The sequence below is a fragment of the Lissotriton helveticus genome, chromosome 9 (assembly GCF_964261635.1).
Source record: "Lissotriton helveticus chromosome 9, aLisHel1.1, whole genome shotgun sequence".
NCBI lineage: Eukaryota > Metazoa > Chordata > Amphibia > Caudata > Salamandridae > Lissotriton > Lissotriton helveticus.
The window spans coordinates 1,078,108,844-1,078,136,122 of NC_136070.1; the positions used below are offsets into that span (position 1 = coordinate 1,078,108,844).

Consider the following 27,279-nt stretch of genomic DNA (forward strand, 5'->3'; position numbering starts at 1 on the left):
CCCACTCTTCCCGCTGCTGTTTGCCCTTGCTAATGAACCTTTGGCGAGGCGAGCCAGAATGGGATGGTAGTTTCAAGGCTTGAGGAGTGGTGGCCGCATGCACTACATTTCGCTGTACGCGGATGACCTCTTGCTCTTCTTGAAAGACGCTGGAGGGGTGCTGGAAGGAGCGCGGGACCTACTCCACGGATTCGGAGCTATATCAGGTCTGAGAGTCAATTGGACAAAGACTTGTGTGTTCCCGGTCACCAGAATGTGTGCCCGACCTCTGCATTTACCTGATGTAACGTGGGAGCCCTCGTGCCTCCCCTATTTGGGGACGCACGTATATCATACCCAGGAGGACTTACTGGAGGGTAATATCGGCAGGGTGCTGAGGGGTCTTGGGGGCAGTATGCAGTTCTGGGGAACCTTGCCATTGTCAGTGGCGGGTCGGGTGGCCTTGCTGAAAATGGTGGCACTTCCTCGGCTGCTATACTTTTTCCGTACTTTACCCATACGGATACCTGTTGCGCTGTTTCGACAACTCCGATCAGCGGTGGGAGGCTTATCTGGGCAATGGGAAGGAGCCGAAAAGCACCAGACACACTGATGCGACCAAGGGATGAGGGGGGCCTTGCTGTCCCTGACTTCGGGCTGTATTACCTGGCTGCACAGTTCCAGGGCCTTACTCAAGCGGTGGCTCAGGAATTCCGTGGACCAGAACAGGAATTCGAAACGGATGTTCCGCGGCTCGTACTATGATATGTGATACTACAACAAAAGTTGCAAACAGCCGAGCTATCGATTGAGGAAATGGCTTTAAGACACTGCTGGAAGCGATACCACAATAGAATTGGCGTGCAGCTACCCTATGCCCCGGAGATTCCACTGGGGATGTGAACGGCTCTGCCACATGGGGGGGACTGGTCTGTTCTTGCGGAGTGGGAGAGACTAGGGCTATAGAAGGTAGGAGATTTGTTTGGAGATGGCGTATTGTTGCCTTATAGTGCGCTGCAGGACAATTTTGGGCTCCCGTGGGGTCATTTTTTAATACATGCAGCCCTGATTGCTGCCATCCAAAAACACTGGGGCATGGGCCTCTCGGAACCACCAGTAAGCGAAGCGTGTCAATATGTAGTGATGGCGGCGGGAACTTTTAAGGCAGTTACCTGTTTATATAGGCGCATGTCTGGGGAGGGGCTGACACTGCTACAGAAGCTGCAGGAGCAGTGGGCGGCGGATATAAACAGAGATACCTGACTCGGCCTGGTCGCACATCCTCAAGAGAGCGTGGAAGAGCACTAGGAACGCCAGGTTCCAATTGATCCAATTTTTTATTTTGCACGTAGCATATCTCACACCGGCAAAAATTAATCAATATTTCCAGGTGGACACTGCACAGTGCCCCCGATGTACGTAGCGAGACGCGGACCTGATGCACATGTTGTGGGACTGCCCGCAATTGGGCACATACTGGGAGGAGGTGGTCGAGCTGCTTTGCAGGGTAATTGGACGACAGATTGTTCTGGATAAGGGGACCTGCTTGCTGCTTTGGTTTCCGCATACTAGCAAAACGAAATTGACGAGTAAAGTCTTAGACTTAGGACTGTTGCTCGCCAAGAGAGAAATTACGTCCCATCGGAGGGCTGCAGCGGGGCCCAGCTACCTTAGATGGAGGGCTGCATTGCTCTTATGGGCGAGCAGCGAGAGTGCTGTTTGACTGCAGCAGGCACCAAGAAATATCTTTCGAAGAAGGTACTGTGATCCTAGTAACCTTAGACATAGAGAGCCTTTACACCAGCATCCCCCAGGACGACACTATCAAAGTCCTTGGCTCTGCACTAGACTCAATGATCTGGAATTATAACACACCCAAAGAGTTTATCCTGGCCTCTGCTACCATAGCATTGAAAGAAAATGTTTTTGCCTACAAAGGACAACTCTACCTACAAAGCACGGGCACATCTATGGGCAGTACTTTTGCCCCTAGTGTGGCGGGCCTCTATGTTTACAATTTTGAAGCCAAACACATCTTACCAACCACAAATCACTTTTCTCATTCCATTTTCTTTTGGAGGAGATATATCGATGACGTGTTTTTAATTTGGAGAGTTAACCTGGCCCTCCTAGAATAATTTCTGAAATGGATTAACACCATTGATCCGAACCTTAAGTTTACCCACACTGTCAGCCATACCGAAGTGGTCTTTCTGGATGTGGTCATCACAATCAATGATTCAGAAAAGGGGGTGGTGATGGACAGAGCATCTGAATTAAACAGAGCACTCATACCCAGTCAAAAGATCAGGGCTTGATCCATCACCGTTTTTTAGCTCACTGCACCATCCCAGTTCAGAACCTGGCTATATGCAAATTAGTCTGTCCCTGGCCCAGTGCATCATGGGAACAGGGCAGACCAAACTACCAAGCCAATTCTTTACTGGAAAGGAAACAAGCTTCCGGGGACCGGTTTCTGGCATTGCAGCCGTCTTCGGCCCGGCTTGCTTGAATCCTGATGGTGCAGTGAGCAAGGGACTCATGTCTGAGCATATCCTGCCACTCCTATAGTGGCCAAAACGATTCAGAAAAGGGGGTGGTGATGGACAGAGCATCTGAATTAAACAGAACACTCATACCCAGTCAAAAGATCAGGGCTTGATCCATCACCGTTTTTTAGCTCACTGCACCATCCCAGTTCAGAACCTGGCTATATGCAAATTAGTCTGTCCCTGGCCCAGTGAATCATGGGAACAGGGCAGACCAAACTACCAAGCCAATTCTTTACTGGAAAGAAAACAAGCTTCCGGGGACCGGTTTCTGGCATTGCAGCCGTCTTCGGCCCGGCTTGCTTGAATCCTGATGGTGCAGTGAGCAAGGGACTCATGTCTGAGCATACCCTGCCACTCCTATAGTGGCCAAAACGATTCAGAAAAGGGGGTGGTGATGGACAGAGCATCTGAATTAAACAGAACACTCATACCCAGTCAAAAGATCAGGGCTTGATCCATCACCGTTTTTTAGCTCACTGCACCATCCCAGTTCAGAACCTGGCTATATGCAAATTAGTCTGTCCCTGGCCCAGTGCATCATGGGAACAGGGCAGACCAAACTACCAAGCCAATTCTTTACTGGAAAGGAAACAAGCTTCCAGGGACCGGTTTCTGGCATTGCAGCCGTCTTCGGCCCGGCTTGCTTGAATCCTGATGGTACAGTGAGCAAGGGACTCATGTCTGAGCATACCCTGCCACTCCTATAGTGGCCAAAACAATTCAGAAAAGGGGGTGGTGATGGACAGAGCATCTGAATTAAACAGAACACTCATACCCAGTCAAAAGATCAGGGCTTGATCCATCACCGTTTTTTAGCTCACTGCACCATCCCAGTTCAGAACCTGGCTATATGCAAATTAGTCTATCCCTGGCCCAGTGCATCATGGGAACAGGGCAGACCTGAATCGTTTTGGCCACTATAGGAGTGGCAGGGTATGCTCAGACATGAGTCCCTTGCTCACTGCACCATCAGGATTCAAGCAAGCCGGGCCGAAGACGGCTGTAATGCCAGAAACCGGTCCCTGGAAGCTTGTTTCCTTTCCAGTAAAGAATTGGCTTGGTAGTTTGGTCTGCCCTGTTCCCATGATGCACTGGGCCAGGGTCAGACTAATTTGCATGTAGCCAGGTTCTAAACTGGGATGGTGCAGTGAGCTAAAAAACGGTGATGGATCAAGCCCTGATCTTTTGACTGGGTAGGAGTTTTCTGCTTAATTCAGATACTCTGTCCATCACCACCCCCTTTTGAATCGTCATCACAATCAATGGCACATCATTGACAACCAAAACTCATTACAAACCAACCGCAAAAAAGAATCTGTTGGAATTCACCAGCTTTCACCCACGACCATTGAAGGAGAACCTACCCTATGGTCAATACCTTAGAATCAGGCGCAATTGCAGCAATATTAAAGATTTCAAGGAGCAATCCTCGGGCCTCACTGAAAAACTACAGGCAAGAGGGTACCCCACAAACATTTTGAATAAAGGATACAAACGTGCACGCAATCAGCCACGTGAGGTCCTCCTTGAGACAAACCAGAGACAACCACAGGAAGTACCCCTGACATGTGTAACCACATACAGTAGCCTATCTAACTTAATGAAAAAATCAATCAACAGGAATTGGAGGATAATCTCTAGTACTAATAAGACCTGGCAAAAACCATTGTTTTCCTTCAGAAAGGGACGCAGTCTAAAAGATGCCCTAGTCCACACCAGACCGAAAGAGGTCATTCCGACAGCGACACGCAGCATTACAGACACGTGGGGTCTGCCCAGAATGGTTGGTCACTTCCCGTGTTCAAATTGTAGCATCTGCCACCTAACAACTGCGACCAAACAATTATCCTTGGAACCAGGCAAAACATGGCCACAGAGAGTCCACACTAACTGCAACTCGACTAACGTCATATACCTAATCACTTGCCCCTGTGATTTACGCTACATAGGGATGACCACCAGGAAGATAAAACAAAGAATCTGTGACCACAGAAGCAACATAAGGTGCCGCAAAGCCACTACTAAAATGAGTGACCATTTCCTTCAGTCTAACCATATCACCAACGACCTACGATGGACAATAATCGAACAAATCTCTGGTGGAACCAATATCACTAACAGACTTTTTGAAAAAGAACAGAGATGGGTGTACCGTCTTGGAACCCATAAACAGGGTCTCAATGATGAGAGCCCTTGAACATCAATACTGAAGTAAACTACTTTACTAGGTGATATGTTAGGTTAGGCATGTGTCATCTATGGTAGATGCCCCACCGTTGCCATTCTGCTCCGACTACCCGGCACATATGGTTTTTCTTAAATCCCCAGTTTTGTATAATAACAATTAATTTTTTGGCTAAAGCCCCTTGTATTCTATTTGCCTCAGCAGATTTCACCCCTGATTTCGATACTGTGCCAACTGTTGAAGCAATCTTTAAACAGTGGCTCTTCTTAACTGTGGCATAGTACTAGGTCCTGTTAACAATCTCCTCACAACCTCTATTGTTTTACATTCCATTTCTCATCCCGAGAATATGGAAGCAACTGTATTTATAAACCATAGTTGCGTTTACCCTCTCAAGTAACTGACACCTCTGCCCACTTGACGCTTAGAGGAGCCGTCCTCATGCTTGTTCAGTCCCTTTTGATAGAGATTGTCTCACTATCTAAGTGAGAAATTCTATTTTTGATTGTTTTTTTAATCTTTGACACTGAGTGCCGGGGTCCACAGGCCCTTGGCCCATTGATCCCGCTATGCACACGCGCCTTGCTGGGTCATAAAGTTAAGTGTTCATCGCCATTGGCATCATCCATTGATCAACTAACCACCTAGCTACCCGCTCTTGTCGCAGAGGGATACCCACCCATTATTTGAATGTATAATGTACTGTTATTCATTTAGGGGTGTGTTTCTTTACGACCAGAACACCAAGTCACTTTTTTATCTGACTTACCAGGCATACCTCTGAATAGAGAAACCTAATTGTGTGTTTATCTTTCCATGTGTGTCTTTGTCATCTTTCCACAGGTGCATTTTAATTTTTGAGCTCCATAATTGCGAGCACCCCTAAGGGATTAATTTTCCCTTTGCATGCACTTTTTCACTAATTTTTCACTTTCACGTCCCCAGGTCAGGGTGGGCCTTAGCGTGCCCATACCGCCGGGGTTTACTTCACGATAGGTCCTGACGAATGCCAGGTAAATTAACACCTACATTGGCAGAAACATGTTGACCACCTCTTAAGTCTATGGGAAACAACCAAACAATTTATTTGGCTTAGTTTCCAACACATTGTTTTTAAACATGTCCAACTGATCAATTAATACATCTTTTTTTGATACTTTTAGACATTTTTAATCCCACCATTAACACTATCACTTAGCACTCACAATTTCACTTTACCTGCTCCGCAGTAAATCTGGCGTTGAAGCACACTGGGGAGGCATTCGGCCTCTCCCAGTGGGGCCTGATGATGAAGCATGTCACCAACCAGGTTGGTGAGTGAGGGCCTTCTATACAAACCCAACTGGTCTTGTATACTTTCTTTGTTCTGGTTGTCTTATTGAGAGTCTCTCTAAACTATTCCTGGTGGTCAGAAGTGTGATCATGGCAAGATTGGACTACTGTCTGTAACTCTCTATACCTGGGAGCCCCCTTTTACATCTTACAGGGGCTCCAGAGAGTCCAATCTATGGCGGCCAAGCTAGCTCTAAACAGACCCCGTAGCTCTTCTACAACATTGGCACTCAGAGAACTACACTGGTTGCCAATTGGGAGCAGAGTTGCTTTTAAGTCTCTCTGTAATGTTCATAGAGCACTACACAACACGGGACCTATTCCATTACAGATAATGATTACCTGGTACAAACCTGCTAGGTCACTGCGCTCCTCTAGCTTGGGGCTGGCAGCAACCACCAGGATTAGGAAGTCAAGGCTAGGGGGTAGAGCTTTCTCTACCTCAGCATCAAGGCTGTGGAACGAGCTGCCTCAAAAGATCAGACTGATCAACAACCTGCTGGAATTTAGAAAGAGTCTAAAGACATGGCTCTTTGCCAAAATTTAAAGGTCGACCCCAGGCTCATCAAACGTTGTGTCATCCCATCTGACACAAATTTCGCTGTATTGTTCTTTCCGTCTGAATATTCCTTCTGGCACCAGGATACCCGGAGGGTGACATCTGCGCGGTACAAATATTAATACAATACAATACTTGTTTTGAGCATCCTGTGGGTAGACACAGGATCTCTGCATTGGATAAGTGTTCTGCCATATTGTATTGTCCCAGAATGCCGTGCAGGAGGGTTGAGACTGGGTATGAAGGATGATGTGGCATCCTAGGATTGGCCTGGGGTGCCTGACATCTAGAACTTTACACACACACTTACAAACTCCTTCAAAAAGGAGAGACAATTAGCAAGACCCTTGACCTGAATGACGATGACACCAGAATCATGACCAGCTGAAAGGGCAAAAGCCACCTCATGCCCCTGATAGACTAAGGACTTTGCCTGCAGCTGATCCCCAGGACTAGATGGGTCTCTCCAGGGCCAGTGGCACTGGCCCTCTCATTGCCCCTGAGGACCAGTTGGTTGGAAGACTTGGACTCCATTGCCACACATGTTTATTGTTCTGAATTCAAGTGCTTTTTCAGCATTTTTTTTGATAAAGAATGCAATGCTTATTGAGAATAGATGTATATAAGTATAGTTACTGAATCCATACTTTCTAATATTGAATCCTAACATGTGATTATTAGTTAATAATGTAGTGATTCCTTGACAAAGCCAATGGGCGTACCTTATATTTTTCTCAGGTATTCCCTTGACAGCCTGTGGGCTTGCCTTAAATATTAAGGTGATGACCCCCATAAAAAGCCAATAGACGTGCCTTATATTGATGGGGTGACTCCCTGACAAAGCCAATAGGCCTATTTTATTTATTATGATACCCCTTATATGGTGATGTACTTCCTGGTATAGGTGGAGATACAGTGATTTGGGGGTTATGACCCACAAAGGTTCCAAAGTGATTACAGAATGTCACCAAAGGTATTTCCATCGGCGGTATTTACTTATTTGTGTGTGTGTATGTGTGCATGTGTGTGTGTAAATGAATTCATGTTTGTGTAATAAATGTACTTTTACCTTTTCAAAGAAAAAGCACTGACATGGCAATCATTTATAGAAAGTCTGATTGTGTACCTGCAGATGGAGATTACTAGCCACACCACCTCTCCTAAGTAGGCCTTGGACTGCTCTGCTTAGGTAGCCTGAAAGAACCAACTGCTACAATTGGGCACTTGGCTCCCAGTAAGGGTACAATATGGACCTAGTACTTGCTTGTGACTCAAATCCTGTCAATGTAATAGCCCAGTTTCTTACACCTGCGATTTGGTGCTTTCTTTACAATTATTGGTTTTGCGAAAATAAACAAAGACACTTGGCCGCATAATTATGTTGCCATTTTTCCTAACATGACAAGGATAAAAGATACAAAGAAACACATATATGAGTAATCTGTTTCCTTCCGTCTTGGCAGGGTCAGTACCGCAGTGCCCTTTGTGAGGACTGGATGAAAACACTCAAGGAGCATGGTGTTCCCTGCACTGAGGCACCCACCCTGATAAGTACATTAGGGGATCCAGTGAAGATCCGCACATGGCAGGTAAGTGCTGGGTAAACAAAGGTGAAATGGAATGGGTGTTTTACTGAAACAAGAACCAAGTACTTTGCTATTTTGGGATATCTCCTGGACACAGAACCTTACCTCTCAATGCTAGCCACCATTAGGTTCATCTAAAACTCAATAAGTCTACATGACCGATATTCAAAGACCTTTGGCTGCTCAGTAAAGCCACTTACTCTGTTGCTTACCATGTAAGGCTGTCTGATGTGATTAAAAAAAGAAGTTATACCTCTGGGGGTCTGCATATATAATGGTGAAATGTATTAGATGTAGATTTGCATGGAAATAAAATACCATGATTAACCTGTATACTTAGAGGAGATGTTACTTTAGTGATGTTTGAACATGGTGCTTTGTAACTGTAGTGGTGAGGTAGTGAGAAAGGTAACATACATAGGCCTATGTTGTGGGCCGAAGTCAAGCTGAGCAGATGCTATTTTTCCTTTTTTGGGTGGAAATGCCCAGCTGGAAAGAAACATAAGGTACTCATGTTTTGTCCTGTGAGGGTTAAGGGGTGGGGCGGACAACATCACCATAATCTTCCTTGAAGACAACCTGCTTGCAGTTCACCAAGTTTCCCGGATTGCTTAACCCACATTACTTGGAGTGAGGGAGCTGAACACAAAAGCTTATTTGGACTTTCTGATGCAGCAGTGGTCTGCCACAGAATTAAAGTACCAGATGGTGACATTACACAGGCAAATCAGTGGCTACGTGGTGACTCCAGCAGCCCCCAAATCATGAGACCAATAGAAACTAGGGGCCTGTCCACCTGAGATCTGTGATGCTACGTCAGAGGAGCCATTGCAGTATTGTTCTGTGATTCCTGACCTGTGGTGCTGGGCTTTATGATCCTCTGCATTAGGAGATTTGAACTAGGTGAGGGAATGGTAGGTGGGAGGCAGTTGCTTGTGTAGCAGTGGCAGTTTCAACAGTAGACAATATGTCCCACACTGAATTTACCACACAGAATGTTAGGGGATTATGTTGTAAACCTTGGAGTGGTGAAACAGATAGTAGTGAGATCACAGGCCATTAAGGGACTCAACTGTGTGCTTAATGAGAGGCTCAGTTTGGACTCCATATGTGATTTGAGGTGGTTCACATTGAAGTGCCTCACAGGCTGGTGATATTTTTCTGTTTGGTGATTTCGCTGAAATTTAAGCAGATGTTTGAGTAACTATCTGGAGGTCATTCTTGCCCAGAAAGCCATTATATTGATCATTGTTCAAGGACTGGTACAGCCACAGATGCTCAAGGTATGGTATCAGATTCTTGGGTAGAGTTATTAGATGTTGTATGCAGCTGTCTATGTTAATGCACAGCCATCATGTGTTAGATTCATCCTTATATATCATGTACATTCTTATACTCACATACTGCTATCATTTCTACTTATTTAGATATTTGTAAGTGTAGATATTTGTCTCAACAGAGGTCTCTTGATGATATAGAAGATATTCAAGATCGACTTCTTTTTGAAGCATACCCTCTTAGAGGATTTGGTCAAACTCATATCCCCTATTTGCAAATACTGCCACCTTATGCCCATGCGAACCCTAAATGTCAATTGTTTTGATTTTGGAATTAAAAAAGCAGCAGCATTTTATACATACTGAATTCTGGTCATTTGTAACTGACAGTCCACAAATAAGGTGCTAGAATAGTCCATTTTATATTTTAAAGTGATGTTGTTTGTAGATCACACAGTGGTTAGCAACATTTACTGGAATTAGATACCAGCGACTAACATTTCAATGAATTACTTGTTACAGATTGCTGGTCTTCCTAATGATGCTCTATCTGTGGAGAATGGTGTGATAGCACAGTATTCAAACAGATGGCCACACTTCATTGACCCACAGGGCCAGGCGAACAAGTGGATAAAGAATATGGTAAGGATTCTTTCTGCTTAGTATGAGGTGGATGATGAAGGTCATACTGTTGTACATTTTCCAAGTTAAAAGACTACTAAGAAAGACACAGTGTGCAAATTTGATGTATTAGTGTCTAGTTAACATTTTATACAGCTGTACCATTCTATTCTTCTCATAATGCCTTCTATGTTTTAATATCCCTGCCATACGTTTTTCAAATTGTTCATCCATGCACCTACCAATAGTCATCAATGAAGGCAAACTGCAGTTTGAGCTTGTAATTAATATTTACCCTTGTGAGAAGTGGATCTTGGAAGTGACTCTTACAATGATCTTCGTTTTATTAGTGACATGAGTGTTCTTCATTTAATTTATTACCATAGAGCCACAGGGTTGGTGAATGGCAAATAGCATGCTCAAAATAAGATGCTTATCACCATATTCAGCAATGGATATGCTTCATTCAGAATCTTTGAGGTTTTCAAGCTGCTTTTCAGACTCTTAGAACTAGATGCTGTATTTTCCAATAAAAAGACATGTTGGTTAACAACAGTTCATCACTAAGCAGTTTATGGTTAGTATTTGCATCACAATATATGGTAAGACACAATTTATTTCAATATTCCACATCTCGATAAACAAGCATTTGCAATGTAATAGGTCTCGCATTTACGCAAGTTTGAGCTATTGGCATTATAAATGGCAATGCCTTTTATTTATGTTTTTGTTTTTAAAAGATAAATAAAAGGCATTGTCATTTACACTGCCAATAGCTTAAACTCGGGTAAATGCAAGACCTATAGTATTGCAAACGCTTGTTTTGTTTATATATCGCAAACTCGACCGGAAGGCATTGGAGCACTTTACAAAAGCACCAGTTGCATTATAGACAGACATATCAATTTTGTTAGGCATTGAGAGATAGGGTAATTTTCTCAGAATCACAGGATGTTGAGCGTCCCTGCTGAGACGCAAATCCTATTACCCAGCTTCGGGTTCGACCCCTCTAGTCGTTTGGCACATCCTTTAAGTGGGCCTTCCTTATATTATTCTAAAATGCGGGAAAATCTGATGTGTTTTAGTAATTTAATGTCTATGAAATGTTGGAAACCTACCAGTAGTTTTTCATGTTATCTTTCCCAGAAGGATGAAGCTGTGGCTTATTCTGGTGGTGAATAAAAGCGTAACTAGTAGCTGTGCACGGGTTAACACCCTCACACCCACGTCACTGTCAGCCTCTAGCCAGGATAGTCTGTGTGCTGGAATTAGATATTCCATTTAAATATGACTTACCTGTAACATTTATTCTCAGAATTAAAGAAATTTTGCTGCCATGTGACAGACCAATACAAAAATGCCCATGCAAATCATCGATTATTGCCATGTGTTTTGTGAGTCTTAAATGTGTCTGTCTTGACCTTCCTAATTTTGGGGAAGAAGGGGCCCGCAATTGTGAGAACAGTCATAGATGAAATGTGACATTCACTGTGGCACCATTTCTGTAGCTCGAAATACCAATGACCTGAAATTAGCTGTGGATGCGATCGATACATCTGTGCCGATCAGCAGACAGACCTGGGCACCCTTAACCTTGAAGTGCGTGTGCCAGGTCCTGGGTGCAGTATTTGCTGTAGCAGACCAGCAAACTTATATCCATGTATCAGGGGCGGGGCTTCCCTTGGTGCAGCAAGTGTAGTGGCACCGGGGACCAGAAGCCGAGGGGCGGCCATTGTTCCTTGCACTAGGACATATGCCACATTAGCTATGCTACATCCTTGTATTAGTAATGTTGTCCTTTATCAGACTATCGGTGGTATGATTGAGGCTTGGGCGATGTATTAAAGATGAATACTGTATAATATAATATATATATGATATCGCCTGCCATCACCAAACTGTTAAACCATACACTACAGCCAAGTCAACCCTGTGTCCTGAGCACACTTGCTTCAACTTCCCTTTTTCTTTAGTCCCTGTGTGTGATCTTGGACAGGTGTTGTTGCCAGCACTTCTCTGCTAAATGAGCTTCACTTGATCAATGTACTTAAGAAGTCAGTGCAAAGTACGCAAATTACATCCTTCGCTTTCCCACCTGTCGGTGTGTGTGATCCTGGACCAATCACTTCACGTCCATGTGCCTCCGTTCTTTGCCTGCCAGAATTAGGCACTGAGTACAAAAATATTTGCAATGCAATAGGTCTCGCATTTAAATGCAAGACCTATTACAGTTCAAAGTTGCGCCCGCCATTGTCCTGGCTGCTTCAAAAGATAAAGCGTACAGGGTGCGCTGGACGTAAGTAGAGCACGTCATGCATACAGCAAGAGAAACTCCATGAAGAAAATAGAGCTGCTTATACACTTAAGAACATGTACCATGTAACAAGCGAAGTAAAAGGGCCAGTAGGTTACAGATGGGAGGTTACAGATGAAGACAAGGCGGTAGTAAGGAGGGACTAATAAGCCTTTTTATGACTCAGATGCCAACATTTAGGGAGGACACTGACACAAGCCAATGACAAATATGGGTGGAGAGTGGGCGGAGCTTCTGTTCCATACTCCATGACAGTAGTCTCGCTGAGCAGCGCATGCGTGCTGACTCAGGCTCAACCTAAAATGCATTCATATTCCAAACATTTGCACAAATTTTGGCTGAAAATAAAAAATATGTATGTAAGAACTCAAAATAGTCTGAATATGTGGTAGATAAAAATCAGCAGAATATGTTCAGTGGGCCATCAGAGCGAGAATTTTCCCTTTGTGTCCAACCCCTCCAAAAGATTACTGGGGAACCACACATGTATAAACCTTCATGGAAGAAGAGCTACAAATATAAGTTATAATGTTATTCTTTTATCAGAAAAAATATATTCTTAAGAATTGTTGTATACAATGTGCACAACGAGAACAAATACATGAGTTGTGACTTGAAGTTTACAGTAGAGTGAGGCCTTTGCAGTCTCCGACCATTTTCCAACCTCGGTTGTCATAGATGAGACTTACAGTTACAAACTGATAAAACCTTCTTAAAGAGTTTGGGGACATCAAGTTAGCTGAATATTACATTTCTTAACTGTATCATCCATTTGTTCATTGCTGTAAACCAACCCCTGAAAAATTATGGAAGAAACATAAGCGGTCATTTGAAGCATTATCACTTAAGATTTGCTGCAACAACAAATTGTAGAGCTAAACAATATAATGTAAAAATTCAGGCAAAAGCCCAAAACAAGATAAGGTAACAGTCATTTTCAGTGGCTTAATCCGAACTGAGGGCCTGATTACGATGGCGGTGGGACCGCTACCGTCAGGCCGTCGGTGGCAGTCCAACCACCATCCAGCTCATTGGTCTGACCGCTGCATTAGGATGCAAGCAGTCGGAGCTCGGCTGTTGGCGGGAAAAGACCACCACATCCGACAGGATCAAGGATCCCATCAGGCCGGAGGTTGGACTCCTATTCCCTGCAACGAGGGTGGTGCCTGCTCAGGCACCTCCGTAGGAATTAAGATGTTTTTTTCCACCTGCCCTTTCATTGCGGTTCACCTGCCATGAAAAGGCAGGCGGAAAGTGACTTTGGGGGCCCCTAGCAGGGCCGCCCTTACCCCCTGGCCCTCCGCTATGGAGCCTGCCACATACGGCAGGGATGTTTTAGATGTGTACATTTTGTATTGCGGCATGTGCTGCAGTCCGCAGCAAATGTCACAATGCAAAATATACACATCGTAATGCAGGAAGCGGGACCGCCGACGTCTAGTCGGACGGTCCTGCTTCCGCCATGCTGTCCGACTGGCATCTGAATTCTTAATCAGGCCCTGAGAATGAGAAATGTACTCTTGTATGGAAAAAAATGTGGTTTCAGAAATCTGAACCCTTAAATCTAGTAGAAATTCCTGATTGACTACGAGGTATTCTTCACACCTCCAGATAGTAGGTTTGATCCGCAATCATTCTAAAGTGACCATACACATGTTCATCTTTATGCTGTGTTATATGTATTTGTAGATACTGGCCAGAAAAGTATCCATTCTTTTGTATATGCAATAGAAATTACGTTTGCATTTAGCCTTTTACTGAAGTTAGGAATGAGGTTCTTTGCTGCCATTGCATATGGGCAGTGATACTAGGACATGGGACATAAACTTCCAAAGAGTCGATGGCCAATAATGGCGTAAGAGAATCTGGACATAAAAAGTGTATTCATTTGCAAGTTGTATGTAGACCTAGGATTTACTCGCTTCCAAGTACCAAACTCCACTCAGGTTCACAGATTGTCCAACAAATATGCATTTAATCTCCACTGAAATTCATTATCTGTAAATTGTTGTCATACATATTCACTTTAATTACTTGGAATTCTGACTGGCTTTGACTAAACTTTGAGTGACCTATCTCAGAATTTATGTGGGATCATGTATTGGGGTGCAAACTGTAATTATCCTTCCTCCAGTGAGGGGAATATTGTAAGCAACCGCTTCTTGACGAATCACTATGGTCCGCTTCTATTCAGTTCTCTTGGCAATAGGTAGCAGATGGGTTCTGTTAATGTTAATGTAACTACAAGAAGATCAATGTGGTTGGATGATGATGTGTGCATTATATTATGAAGCCTATATATATATACTGCTTAGAGTGACCAATTATGATGATCTTGAAGTTGATTGTATCACTGATTTCTCTTGATGTGATATTAAAACAAGTCTCTAAAACTATAGATGAAAAATAGTATCACAAACATTACATCAGTTGGCAACCAGATGAGTTGAATGTTGCAGTCGATGTTGACAAGGATGACTAAATTATAAAAAAGAAAGAAATGTATATATTTCAGAAATTGGCACAGACCACCTATTATGAAGCAGTTGTCATCTAGTCTTAAACGTATTATTGAAACGGGTGTGAGTCAGGGTCGCTCACTGTGCAGAGAATCTCCCCTACACTTGAAATAGAATAAGAATATTATGAGTGTCATCAGTAAATGCTTAGTAGTACTGGGCAGCCCCTGCATGTCTTTAATTAAGGTTGATAGAGCACTTCATAGGAAAAGACATGTTTGTGTCACTAATAACCATGAGCAAGCATCACAAAACATTTTAAACAAACTTTGTTGGAGACTCCCTTCAAAGTTTATTGGAATGGAAACCAAAGTTGTAAGAGGAGTCTCCTAAAATTGTTTGCCAGGATTTAAATTGAATTGATGTTGCTTCACACCCAGAGAAGGTGAACAGGAGGCATCTGGAACTAGATAGTCACATGTGACGGTATGTGATTTTAATTCTAGTTACAGTTTGTTTTTCAGCTGAGCGTTTTGTAGGGTCGCTTTCTGAAATGAGCGACTGAAATTATCCACGTGATAGAAGAGCACTTCTATTTTTAGCTTAAAAATAATAAGCCTTCTAGCAGTTTCAAGACAGCATTTTGTGGAGTTTGAGCAAGTGGCAATGCAAAACATACTAAAGTTACTTATATTTTCAGATAATTGGTGCAGGAATCTTGCTATTTTGTGATAGATTATGATCCAGTCCACCAGATCCAAAGTATTTACATCAATCTTAAACAAAGGGATTGCATTAATGTCTGGCAGATCTACTACCTGGGCCTCTATACACTAAACACTATTGTGCTGACACTGCTATAATCAGGTGCCAATGCACCAACCAGATGTGGATGTTCTTTTGTTTTACATACTCAACTGTAGTGGAATCCACAAAGGACATGCATGTGAAGGGAATAGATATCCTGCCTTCAGTGCCATCACCAAGGGTTATATTCCAGCTGTAATCTATAAGACCTTTTAGAGCTTGAGACATTCATCTTTATATCTGTCCTGAAGCACAGAGCTTTAGCTATATGTTAAGGGCAACACATCAAAATGTAGGAAGAAAGACTATAATTAAAAGCCTAATTAAAGACCCAGCTACCCTATACGATTAATGGGATTGTGGTTGACATACCCATCTTAATCATTTGTCTGAAGCTCCTGAGTCAGTCAAAACGCAGCACTACCTAATAGATAAAAAGGCTAGGGGGAACTAGGCGCTGGATGATGAAGCTAAGGTTGGGCCAGATGCATCAATTCATAGATTGGAGGACTCCGAAAAGCATTTTATCCTATTCCTCAGGACATTTTAGAAATTGCCCATTTTGTAAAAATGGAGCATGGTCATTTAGTCATTTACTAGTTTTTTCCAGCTTTTTTAGAAGAAATAAGGAGGTAGCTGCTCCCTGTTTTCGGAGCCCTGGACACTTGGACTCTTGCTTCATTGTTCACCACTATTATAAAATGTGAAAATATTACTCTGTGTTACAGATTAGGCAAATTCTTTGCGAAAGTGATCGCAAGGTTTAAGGCCATAGTTTTAGAGGGCTGTGGATGAAGCAACGCTGCTATTATGTAATTCATAGAAGTTAAGTGGTGGCCGGCTTATTAATGCACTTAATATTTAGGAGATAGTACAACATGTAGATCGAATGTTATGTACTTTATACTTAGGACACCTTATTTTTAGTAACACGAGGAGCTGATTGAGGGACGGCCACACGAGTTAGGGGTCATAACAAATATAATTTAAGGTTGTGACAAGGGCATTAATGCATTTCGAAGCTCAGAGTGGCCATAGCAGACAAATAGAATATATCTGCACTTTATACTGTGGTATTTTATATTAGGATTGATTATGTTTTACAGGTGCAGCTCTGGCAAAAAATAGCTCTGTTTGGTACATACATATGTTGATTACATGACATAAAATAGTGTCCCTGATTTCGATGTGGTGTACCATTTTAGGTTTGCATTCGTGTCTTAATGTCCACTGCTTCTGCAGTTTACTTTGGTGAATGACTAAAATCAGCTGAAAAGTACTTAGAATGACTAACCTCCATGAAGATTAATAGGTGTTGTGCTGTTGCTTTAAAGACCATGCCACGGTCCAGTCTCACTCTTTTCTCCTTTTTCCTTTCCAGGAGAAGGATCATTCGATAGATGTGGTCAAGCTAAGTGACCGGGACTTCTTGCGTAGTTTGGAAAATGCCATTCGCTTTGGGAAGCCATTCATGTTAGAGAATGTTGGGGAGGAATTGGATCCCGCCCTGGAACCAGTGCTACTGAAACAGGTACAATTGTACTCCTAAAACAGTTTTAGTTTCTTTTACATTTCTTCATTAGGTTCAAATTAGAAGGTAAAAAAATGTGACTTGGGGAAAAAGGAGTGCATTGACTGAGTTACATGCAACAGGTTCCTTCCAAAAGCTACTTTGTTTCTGCTTGCAAGTGCAGGTGATACCTGAGCTGCAGGGATTCGGCCTTATTAACATTTTTAAGAAAGTGTTTATGAAGCAACAACCATTGTGACACATGTAAGAAGTTTGAGATGGAGGTCTATTCATTCAACAATATTGATCACTTACTTGTTCAATTACATTGATACGTCCTTAACAGTATCCTATGTCGTCGGACCAATACCTTACTTTAGAAGTACTGGCTGAATAGGCAAAAGAATCTTTAAACCTTGAAATTCTACCTGATGTTTTCATAAAGTTCGAAGATATTTTGACATGGTCCAACTGCCGCAGACAGATAGTTTCTACCACACGTTCCCACAAATCATTATCACATATTAACAATGGCCATTATGAGGAGGGTAGCTATGATACAATATGACCTCTGGTGCCACCCGTATGTCAGGTGTTGCCACAGTAAGTATTCTTGCAGGGCCACCAGTTTACCATTTGTGCCATAAGTGGCCACCTTTAAGCTACGTGGATGGCACAATATGTCCGGGCCACCGTTATGCTAGGAATATTCACAAAATGCCAGACTCACTGTTTCACTATTATGGCAAGGTTGACCACCAATATACCAAGAAGTGTCATAAACCATGGCCACTAAAATGTGTACAGGAGCGAAATGTGGTAGAGCCATGGAAGGGTTTCTATTATTCCAGGTGTGGACATAAAATGCCAGCCTGCACCCCCATTATGTCGGGGTCACCACCTAAATGTCAAAGACGGTAACAGTAAGAAAGAGCTAAAGCTATATTAGGTGCTAGCTGTCTCTAACTATATGTCAGGGATGGCCATGATCATGCCAGACCCACATGCTGTTAAGGGCAGCAGCAGTATGCAAAGGCTACACATATGCCTACCAGGGTCTTCTATGTTAGAGTTAGATGCTATTATGCTATCGCTATGAAAATGTTGATGGTGGCAACAATATGCAATGATCACCATTATCCCTTCCATGGCAATCATCATGTGATGGATGGTTATCAGAATACAGGGATGCTGCCCCACGCAAACAAGCATGCCTAATCATACTGTCCGCAATGCAGGCTCACATATGCACATACACACTCAGGAACAAGCCCACAGACAGACGCAATCATTCAAACATTGGACGGTCCCAAAACTTGCTGGCAAATTGAGAGAGCAGTCGTACTGATAGTTTTATGTACATTTAGTTGTCCAGGCCTGACCAGGGGTAGGCAGCCTGCCAATCCAACAGATGCCAAGCCACATGGAGTGTTGCCAACCTAAGGAGATATGGAGCTGCATTCTGCAGCACTTATCTCATAAGCCATTGTGAGGTCTGAAGCAGGCATTCAGGATTTGCGGACAAGCAGAGTGCCCGCGGGACAAGTAAAAAGCAAGAGAGAGAGAGAGCCTGTTACTACAGGGACAGTCGCAGGCAACAATGTTTGCCATGCATTCAGTGTCTAACCTGGGTCCCCTCCCCTCACCCTTTCATTAGCTTAGCTAACTGGAGGGGACTGGAGCATCCAGCTAGGGTGAATTCTGGTCACAGCGCAGTGCAGGAAACAATAGGTATTTCTACCCTCACTGTTCGCTGTCTCTCTCTTTCACACATACACACCCCTAGTGTGAGTTTGGGCCAATATTAAAATAAACCCATCTGCGCATGCACGGTGGGTGCTGGTGTATACAACCTCACCCCTGCTGAGGTAGCAGTGGTAGTGTAGCAGATTAGTCTGCAAATCTTTCCCTTCTCCATCCCTCGTCTGCTAGTGGGACACCACCTGTCACATCCATATGAAGCTGCTGGTGCAGTGCAGTTTGAGTTTTAGATTAGACTAATATATCTTGACCTGTGCATAACATTTATTTAAGATGCATAATGCCTGTCACATCTGTTAACTGGCATATTTAGTGTAGAAAGCAACGTGTATTAAATATGCATTGCTTAATGGTACAATGAAATACTGATATACTTATTTCCAAACCACCATAATTTGAGATGTCTAGTATAAAGTTCCAGAGCTCCCACAAAAGGAAGAAGGGAATTCCAAAAGGCCCAAACACTTCAAGGGCTAGAAAAGAAGGCTGATATACAATATTGCAGCACATGTGAATCTATGAATCATATCCGCACTGAAGAACCACAGTTCAGATAAGAACTAAGTGCCTGATTAGAGTTTGGTGGACATGTTACTCTGTTGCAACTATCGTTAGTGCCACAGTGGATCCTTCACCCCCCACAAGCAGATTCTCTCCTGGATGATAATGCTCATTTTCACGTGATTATTGAGAGACCTTCCAAGTATTTTAAGGTACCAGTCACTGTCAGAGACTGACTGCTTCCTGTAGGATTTTAAGGAGCCAGAGAGAGAGCTAAAAAAATCCATACAAATCATAGTTCATATGTGTCAGGTGGGCCTAAAAATGATGCAGGTGCTGACATCAGTACCAGCTGTGGTGCTGAGACTTGATAAAAAAACAATACGGTACCTGACTGCACGACAAGCAAGCACAAAGCAGACTTGGTGGTCATGCAAGCAGAACCAAAGAAGATTATTTAACCCCACATTTCCACAAAACCAGATCATGAGGGAAGGAAGATGGATCAAGAGCAACCTCTGACCCTGCTCGCAGGCAGGTTGCTCCCCACGCTGCTGCACGGCTCTGCCTGCATTGTTTTTACCTAATCTTGTACTTTTCCCTGGTGCCTAACTTGCTTTCTTGCCCAGACTTGTTTTGATTCGTTTGTGCCTGTACTTGCTTTCTTGCCCAGACTTGTTTTGATTCCTCTGTGCCTGTACTTGCTTTCTTGCCCAGACTTGTTTTTATTCCTCTGTGCCTGTACTTGCTTTCTTGCCCAGACTTGTTTTTATTCCTCTGTGCCTGTACTTGCTTTCTTGCCCAGACTTGTTTTTATTCCTCTGTGCCTGTACTTGTTTTCTTGCCTAAACTGTTTTTCCTTCCTGTGCCCAGTTCTCCCGCGGCCCCCGCCCGTTTTTCCTACTGCTGCGTCCCTGCGGCCCGGCACCCTGCAATCCCATTCACTGCCCCGCTCCCGCCCCCCAGCTGCTACTCCTTCCCACATCTCCTCATATGGAGGCCGCGCCTAGCCCGGACCGCGCCCAGCGCCAGGACCCCTGGACCCCGCGAACGCCACGACGTCCGACACTGCTGGAATGCCAGAACCCTCCACGCACTCAACACCGGAAAATCGCACACCAGCTTCCTGGCCGCCCGAAGCGCACCCACAGAGCTTTCACCTGCCGGAACTGCAGCTTCACAAGCATCCATCCCACCATGCTGCCGACCAGGAAAGAACCCTACCACCTCAGATGCATCCTTCTCAACACCGCTGCGCCCGCAAACACGCCGTTGAACTCTAGGACCTTGTCGACTCAACCTCCCCAGACGTCGCCTTCCTGACGGAGACCTGGCTGAACCCCGCCTTGGTACCTGACATAGCCATAGCCGTCCCGGGAGGTTACAAGATCACCCACAGGGACCGCACCAACGGAGCAGGAGTAGGAATCGCCATTGTCCACAGAAACACTCTCAGAGTCTCGACCAACACCGACGACACCCTCAGCACCGCCGAACACCTGCACTTCCAGATCCACACAGACTCCAACACCACCCTCAGAGGAACCCTTATCTACAGACCCCCCCGGGCCCCACCACAGTTCAGCGACTCCATCGCCGACTTCGTCAGCACACATGCCCTCGCCTCCACGGACTACATCCTCCTCGGGGACCTGAACTACCACCTCGAAAACAGCAACACCAACTCCACCACCCTGATCGACAACCTAGCCAACCTCGGACTCAGACAACTCGTCACAACACCCACCCACTCCGCCGGTCACACGCTTGACCCCATCTTCTCTGCAAGCCCCCACGTCTCCTTCAACCACACCACCGAACTCCACTGGACCGACCATCGCTGCTTCCACTTCACCTTCAAGAAACCCACCACACACCACTGCACCCAACAGATGCCTCGCCGCTGCTGGAGCAAAGTCACCGAAGGCCAGCTAACCACCACCATCGCCCAGAGCCCACCTGCCGATCCCACCGACCCCGACACCGCCGCCCGCAACCTCAGACAGTGCATCAACGACTGCGCCAACACCCTCGCCCCGATCAAGAAACCCTCCAACAGTCACACCAACAAGAAAGCCAGCTAATTCACTGAAGACCTCCGGACCTCCAAGCAAACCTGCCAAAAGCTGAAGAAGATCTGGCTCCGTGAACATACACCGGACAGCCACGCAGCCCACAAGTACGCCACCCGCAGACACCATCACCTCATCAGATCTGCCAAAAGGGCCTCCTTCAAAGACCGCCTAGACAACAATGCACACAACAGCAAAGAGCTCTTCTACACCGTGAAGGAACTCTCCAACCCCAGCTCCAACACCAACGACGTCCCACCCTCGCAAGACCTGTGCGACTCGCTGGCCACCTTCTTCCACCGCAAGATCGCAGACATTCACAACAGCTTCAACGCCACAACCGCCTCGACAACCACTGAGACCCCTGCCCCCATGACCACCATCCGCACCGACCGCCTGCCCTCCTGGACCAAATTCAATGATGACGACACCATCAAGATCATGAACACCATCCACTCCGGATCTCCGTCAGAGCCATGCCCACACCACATCTTCAACAAAGCCAGCACAGCCATCGCGCCCCCTCTCCGGAAAGTCATCAACACCTCCTTCGATACAGCAACCTTCCCGGAGAGCTGGAAGCACGCCGAGATCAACGGCTTACTCAAGAAACCCAAGACTGACCCCAAGGACCTCAAGAACTTCAGGCCCATCTCCCTGCTCCCGTTCCCGGCAAAGGTAATCCAGAAAACCGTCAATGAACAACTGACCCGCTACCTCAAGGAGACCCTTCCCAGCGGCCCATATCCTCCTGGACCTGTCAGCCGCCTTCGACACGGTCTGCCACCACACACTACGAACACGCCTCCACAATGCCGGGATCCAAGAGAAGGCCCTGGACTGGACCACCTCCTTCCTCTCCGGCAGAACACAGAGCGTCTGCCTTCTCCTCTTCCGCTCCGAAGCCACCAAGATCATCTGCGGCGTACCCCAGGGCTCATCCCTCAGCCCAACTCTGTTTAACATCTACATGGCACCGCTCGCCCACGTCGTCCGTCGGCACGACCTCAACATCATCTCCTACGCCGATGACACCCAGCTCATCATCTCCCTCACCAAGAACCCCCACACCGCCAAAACCAACCTTCACGAAGGAATGAAGGCCGTCGCTGAATGGATGAGAAACAGCCGACTGAAGCTGAACTCGGAAAAGACGGAGATCCTCGGATCCAGCCCTTTGGCCTGGGACGACTCCTGGTGGCCGACCGCACTGGGAACTGCCCCAACACCCACCGACCACGCACGCAACCTAGGGATCATCCTCGACTCCACCCTCTCCATGACTAAACATGTCAACGCTGTCTCTTCCTCTTTCTTCAACACCCTCCGCATGCTTCGCAGGATCTACAAGTGGATCCCCACTGAAAGGAGAAGAACGGTCACCCAGGCCCTCGTCAGCAGCAGGTTGGACTACGGAACCGCCCTCTACGCAGGAGCCTCTGCCAAACTCCTGAAATGGCTCCAATGCATCCAGAACGCCTCTGCATGCCTGATCTTCAACATCCCACACCGCAGCCACATCACACCCTTCCTGAGAGACCTGCACTGGCTCCCGGTCAACAAGAGGATAACCTTCAAACTCCTCACCCACGCACACAAGGCACTCCACAACACCGGACCAACGTACCTCAACAGACGACTCAGCTTCTGCACCCCCACCCGCCAGCTCCGCTTTGCCGACCTCGCCACAGTCCCCCGCTTCTGAAGAGCGACCTCCGGCGGCAGATCGTTCTCCCACCTCGCCGCCAAGACCTGGAACACCCTCCCCATCCACCTACTGCAGACCAAAGACCTGCTGACCTTCAGAAAACTCCTCAAGACCTGGCTTTTCGAGCAGTAGCAGTATTCCCCACACTAGCGCCTTGAGACCCTCACAGGTGAGTAGTGCGCTTTGCAAATTATATGATTGATTGATAATTGTGTTAAATGAGTATTCACTCTGGTGGCTACAGTCATTAAGATGGTGAATACATTAGCCATTGTTGACATTTATGACAGATAGCGGTGGTTGGACCTTGCACCTTATATTGACCTTATTCTGGACAATCGGAGTGGAGAGGTGAAGGCAGTTCCGTGGCTTTGATAGATGCCACCATGGATATTACAACTACAGCTTTTCAACTAATGGCAGGAGCAGCAGTCACCAGGCATCGAGGGTGTTATAGTACACATCCTTCTTCTGATCAGAGATGCATAATTGCATTCTGGACATGCCCTTTGATAGGAAAGCTGTATTCGGCTGTCATGTGGGCAAGGCATTGTAGTCAATTAATGCTGATGCTGACACTGGGGTCTGTATTGCAGGGGTGCTTCAATAGAGATGGCAGATGTCCTTTCAGTGGGTGCATGGAAGAGGCCTTCCTTCCTTTTGCAGAGCCAATTCCAACATAGTTTATCTCAACAGAAACAGAAGCAGCAGTTTTACTACCACTAAACGGGAAACATCCTTTACGACGCAACTTTTACCACGCAGTGCCTTTACAACGCAGGTTTTTCAACGCAAGTCATTACAACGAATTGCGCTGGGGGGCGCTCTAGGGTAGGTAATAGTTTAATTTACTATCCAACACCTTCCCTACTATCCACGGGGACTGGAGTTGGAATAGTAAATTAAACTATTCACTATCCAGCACCCCCCAACGCAAGTCGTTGTAATGACTTGCGTTGAAAAACCTGCGTTGTAAAGGCATGCGTAGTAAAAGCATGCGTTGTAACAACGTACATCCCCACTAAACATCCTATTCTCAGAACAGATCCCCTCCAAGCTCCTCACAATAAAAGGAAAAAAGAAAGCAGGCTTCCAGAATAAGCAACAAGACACAGGGAGGCGTTGACTATGATTTTGCAGTGATTTTCATTGTAGGGTGCTTCAACAACTGACAAAATGCTCCTAAATATTTTTCATTTTGGCCACACATTGGAATCCATCCAATGATCTCTGGTGCCCACTGTGGAAACATGGTGCACCAGCATCTTCCCAGTCTAAAATACTCATAATGTTGAACAAAGGGACCATGGAGCCCATTCCCAGATTCCAATAAAGGATTCTACTCCTGATTTTCCTGACCAGGAAGAAATCTGGAGAATGGAGGTCCATTCTAGATCTCAGTTAATTTAATAAGTTCCCTCACACGCAGTTCTCTCAGATGGTCACACAGCAGGAAGTTCTGTTACTTCTTCAGGAAGCAGACTTGAGATGTCCTTAGACTGCCAAGATGCAATGCATAATTCCACATCCCAATCCACTGCAAATTGGTATATTTCAAAGACATAGAATTTACACAGGGAACAAAGAGAACACTATAATCCATAAAAACCAGTGTTGCCTAAAGTTTGTAAATTTTTCTCTGTGTGCTAAGTGAGGATGTAGCTGGCGCCAAAGTTTTGTGTCCACTCATTCCCCCTTCTGAAATGGCGACGTTATGCCACTGACTGTATATGGCAGCGTCAGAAAGGATTCAGCTGCTAGGAAATTAGATATGACCTGAAGGTACTTTATTTGCTTCTATTGCACCAAGAGTCTTGACAAATGAGAACATCAGAGATAATGGTTAAAATGTTCAATGAGAAAGAACTAATTATCCTCGTGATAAAAATAGAAATAAATGTGGATGCTTAGAGAATTTAGAAGTACCTGAGGTAACAAAGCTTCCCTACAATTTAAAAATGAATGTCAACCATTGAAGCCAAAATCTATGCATATGGCATAATGTTAGTTAGTGTATAATGTAGGTAACAAACTGATTATAGTAGTCAAAGGCCTATTTCCAGCCAAGTGTTCCAATTAAATAAGTAAGAAAGAGTGTAATGCATTCCAAATAGAATCATTCAGTAATTAAGAGTTTATTGAGCAGCAGTAGTTGTGTATGCAAAGCTTACAAACTCAATCAGTGCGTTATCAATAGCCCCCAGTTCCAGTTGCTTGTGACCAAAGTCTTCACTCACTGTACCTCCAGGTGGTCTAAAATCCAAGTAATAGTTGTATGTAGTTGAACTTAAGTTGACAAAAAATATTCAAAAATGTTATTTTTTTCAAAAGATAGCTTTGCCTACCTCATGAAACTATTTACATAAAGCTAATCCAAAGCCTGCAAGTATGCCTAGTTATTAGCTATTGCAATAAATCTATTCTACAACATATCTTCTCACACTCATACACCTTTCTGTATGGGAAACTAGAATGTATCCAAATTCTTCATGCTGTTTTTTGTTGTGCCAAAAAAGCGCAAAATTATTATAAATTTAAGTAGATTTAAGTATAACGTGGCCCCTTTGATCAGTATCTAAAAGATACACATATATTTAGGTTAGGGCACCATTTGTGCAGATTAAATCTTCCAATCAGGGATATTGGTTGGTTAACCTCTGGTGAAGTAGCTTCAAGTTATTTGGTGTAGCATCAAGGTATTTGAAGAACATGTAAGTAGCTGCAAGATATTCAGAACAGTTTTGCAGCACTGTATCTACAATTCTAAAGCGTTCAACTTCTTTTAATTAGCATTTCCTTTTGTTTTTTGTTTTTCAGACATACAAACAGCAAGGAAACATAGTGATTAAGTTGGGAGACACTGTGATTCCGTACCATGCTGACTTCAAGATGTATATCACAAGTAACTTGCCAAATCCTCACTATACCCCTGAAATCTGTTCCAAGGTCACACTCATCAACTTCACACTCTCGCCCAGGTAACCACTAACGTGCTTCCTGTTTTTTTGTGGCTTACAAATAGCTATTTAAATTAGGTATTCATATTTTCTTCCGTGGGATTTTACTACTCATTACCGATGCCAACAGCATTGTGGTACAAGAATATCGAAGAAAGAATGTAGAGGGACAAAATATTGAAAGGTAAGGTCATGTAGGAAAGTATAGATTTTCTATTCCTAACTCCACATCTACTTACTTTGAAGGTATATGTACCATGTTAGTACATATATGTGGAGTTAGGTATAGAAGATCTATACTTACTTACCTGTTGATATTTTGTTTTCGATATTCCGTCCTCGATATTCTGTCCCATCAATAATTCGCGGTTTTGATATTCAAGGGCCACACCGTTCCTTGACAGAGTTTATAGGATGGGTGACATATCTGACTTGTACTTTCTGGAAGTAAGAAATACCTTTTTGCTTCTTTGAAGTTTCTATTGCTCATCAGAATCTGGAAATGTGCATGGCATGTGAATTGTGGGACTTCACATGGGATCAGATGACCATGTCAAATCCTTTCTTTGACTTGTTAGTAGCCATTATTTATGTCTGGAACTGTAATGATATTGCAGTGTCACTAATGATGTAGCAATTGCCACCGCGAGGTGTAAAAGCTGTTTAATAGTCAGTGAGCTGTTTAGGGTGTGATATCAGAATAAAGTACATATGCGAGAAGCTTTCGAGGAAAGGCATTGATATATTTGGTAGTGTGTATGGGAGAGTTTGAGTAGTGTATCTGATAGAGACATCTAGTCATAGATTCCTTATCTAAGAATGTTTCCAAGGCATCAGGCTGAATCCATAAATTTCTGACCAGCCCATGCACACCGTAGGTGGCATCGTTAGGCTGCCTGATGTCCAAGCCAAAAAGTATGTATGCAGTACCAGTATTGGTACCACCCCTGCACGTTGACATCAGTTTCTTCCTTTCCACGCCAGATAGTGCTGATCCGTGAAAAACAACCCTCAGTCGTTTTTTGCCTGGTTTTTTTCCTCAACGTTTTGTCAAATTCATTTTTTGAGAGATTTTCTCTCCCGGTGTGACAGAATGTCA

General features: G+C 44.5%; 1 protein-coding gene across 2 annotated transcripts in view; it reads left to right on the top strand.

The window, feature by feature from the left end:
• DNAH1 (dynein axonemal heavy chain 1) overlaps positions 1-27,279 on the top strand; it is a 1,443,760-nt gene that overhangs the window by 1,171,452 nt on the left and 245,029 nt on the right. For both annotated transcript variants that reach the window (XM_078661462.1, XM_078661463.1), the window contains 4 exons: positions 8,071-8,196; positions 9,993-10,112; positions 17,053-17,202; positions 26,041-26,201. In XM_078661462.1, coding sequence (XP_078517588.1) covers positions 8,071-8,196; positions 9,993-10,112; positions 17,053-17,202; positions 26,041-26,201 — 557 coding nt within the window. The remainder of the gene's footprint in view (positions 1-8,070; positions 8,197-9,992; positions 10,113-17,052; positions 17,203-26,040; positions 26,202-27,279) is intronic.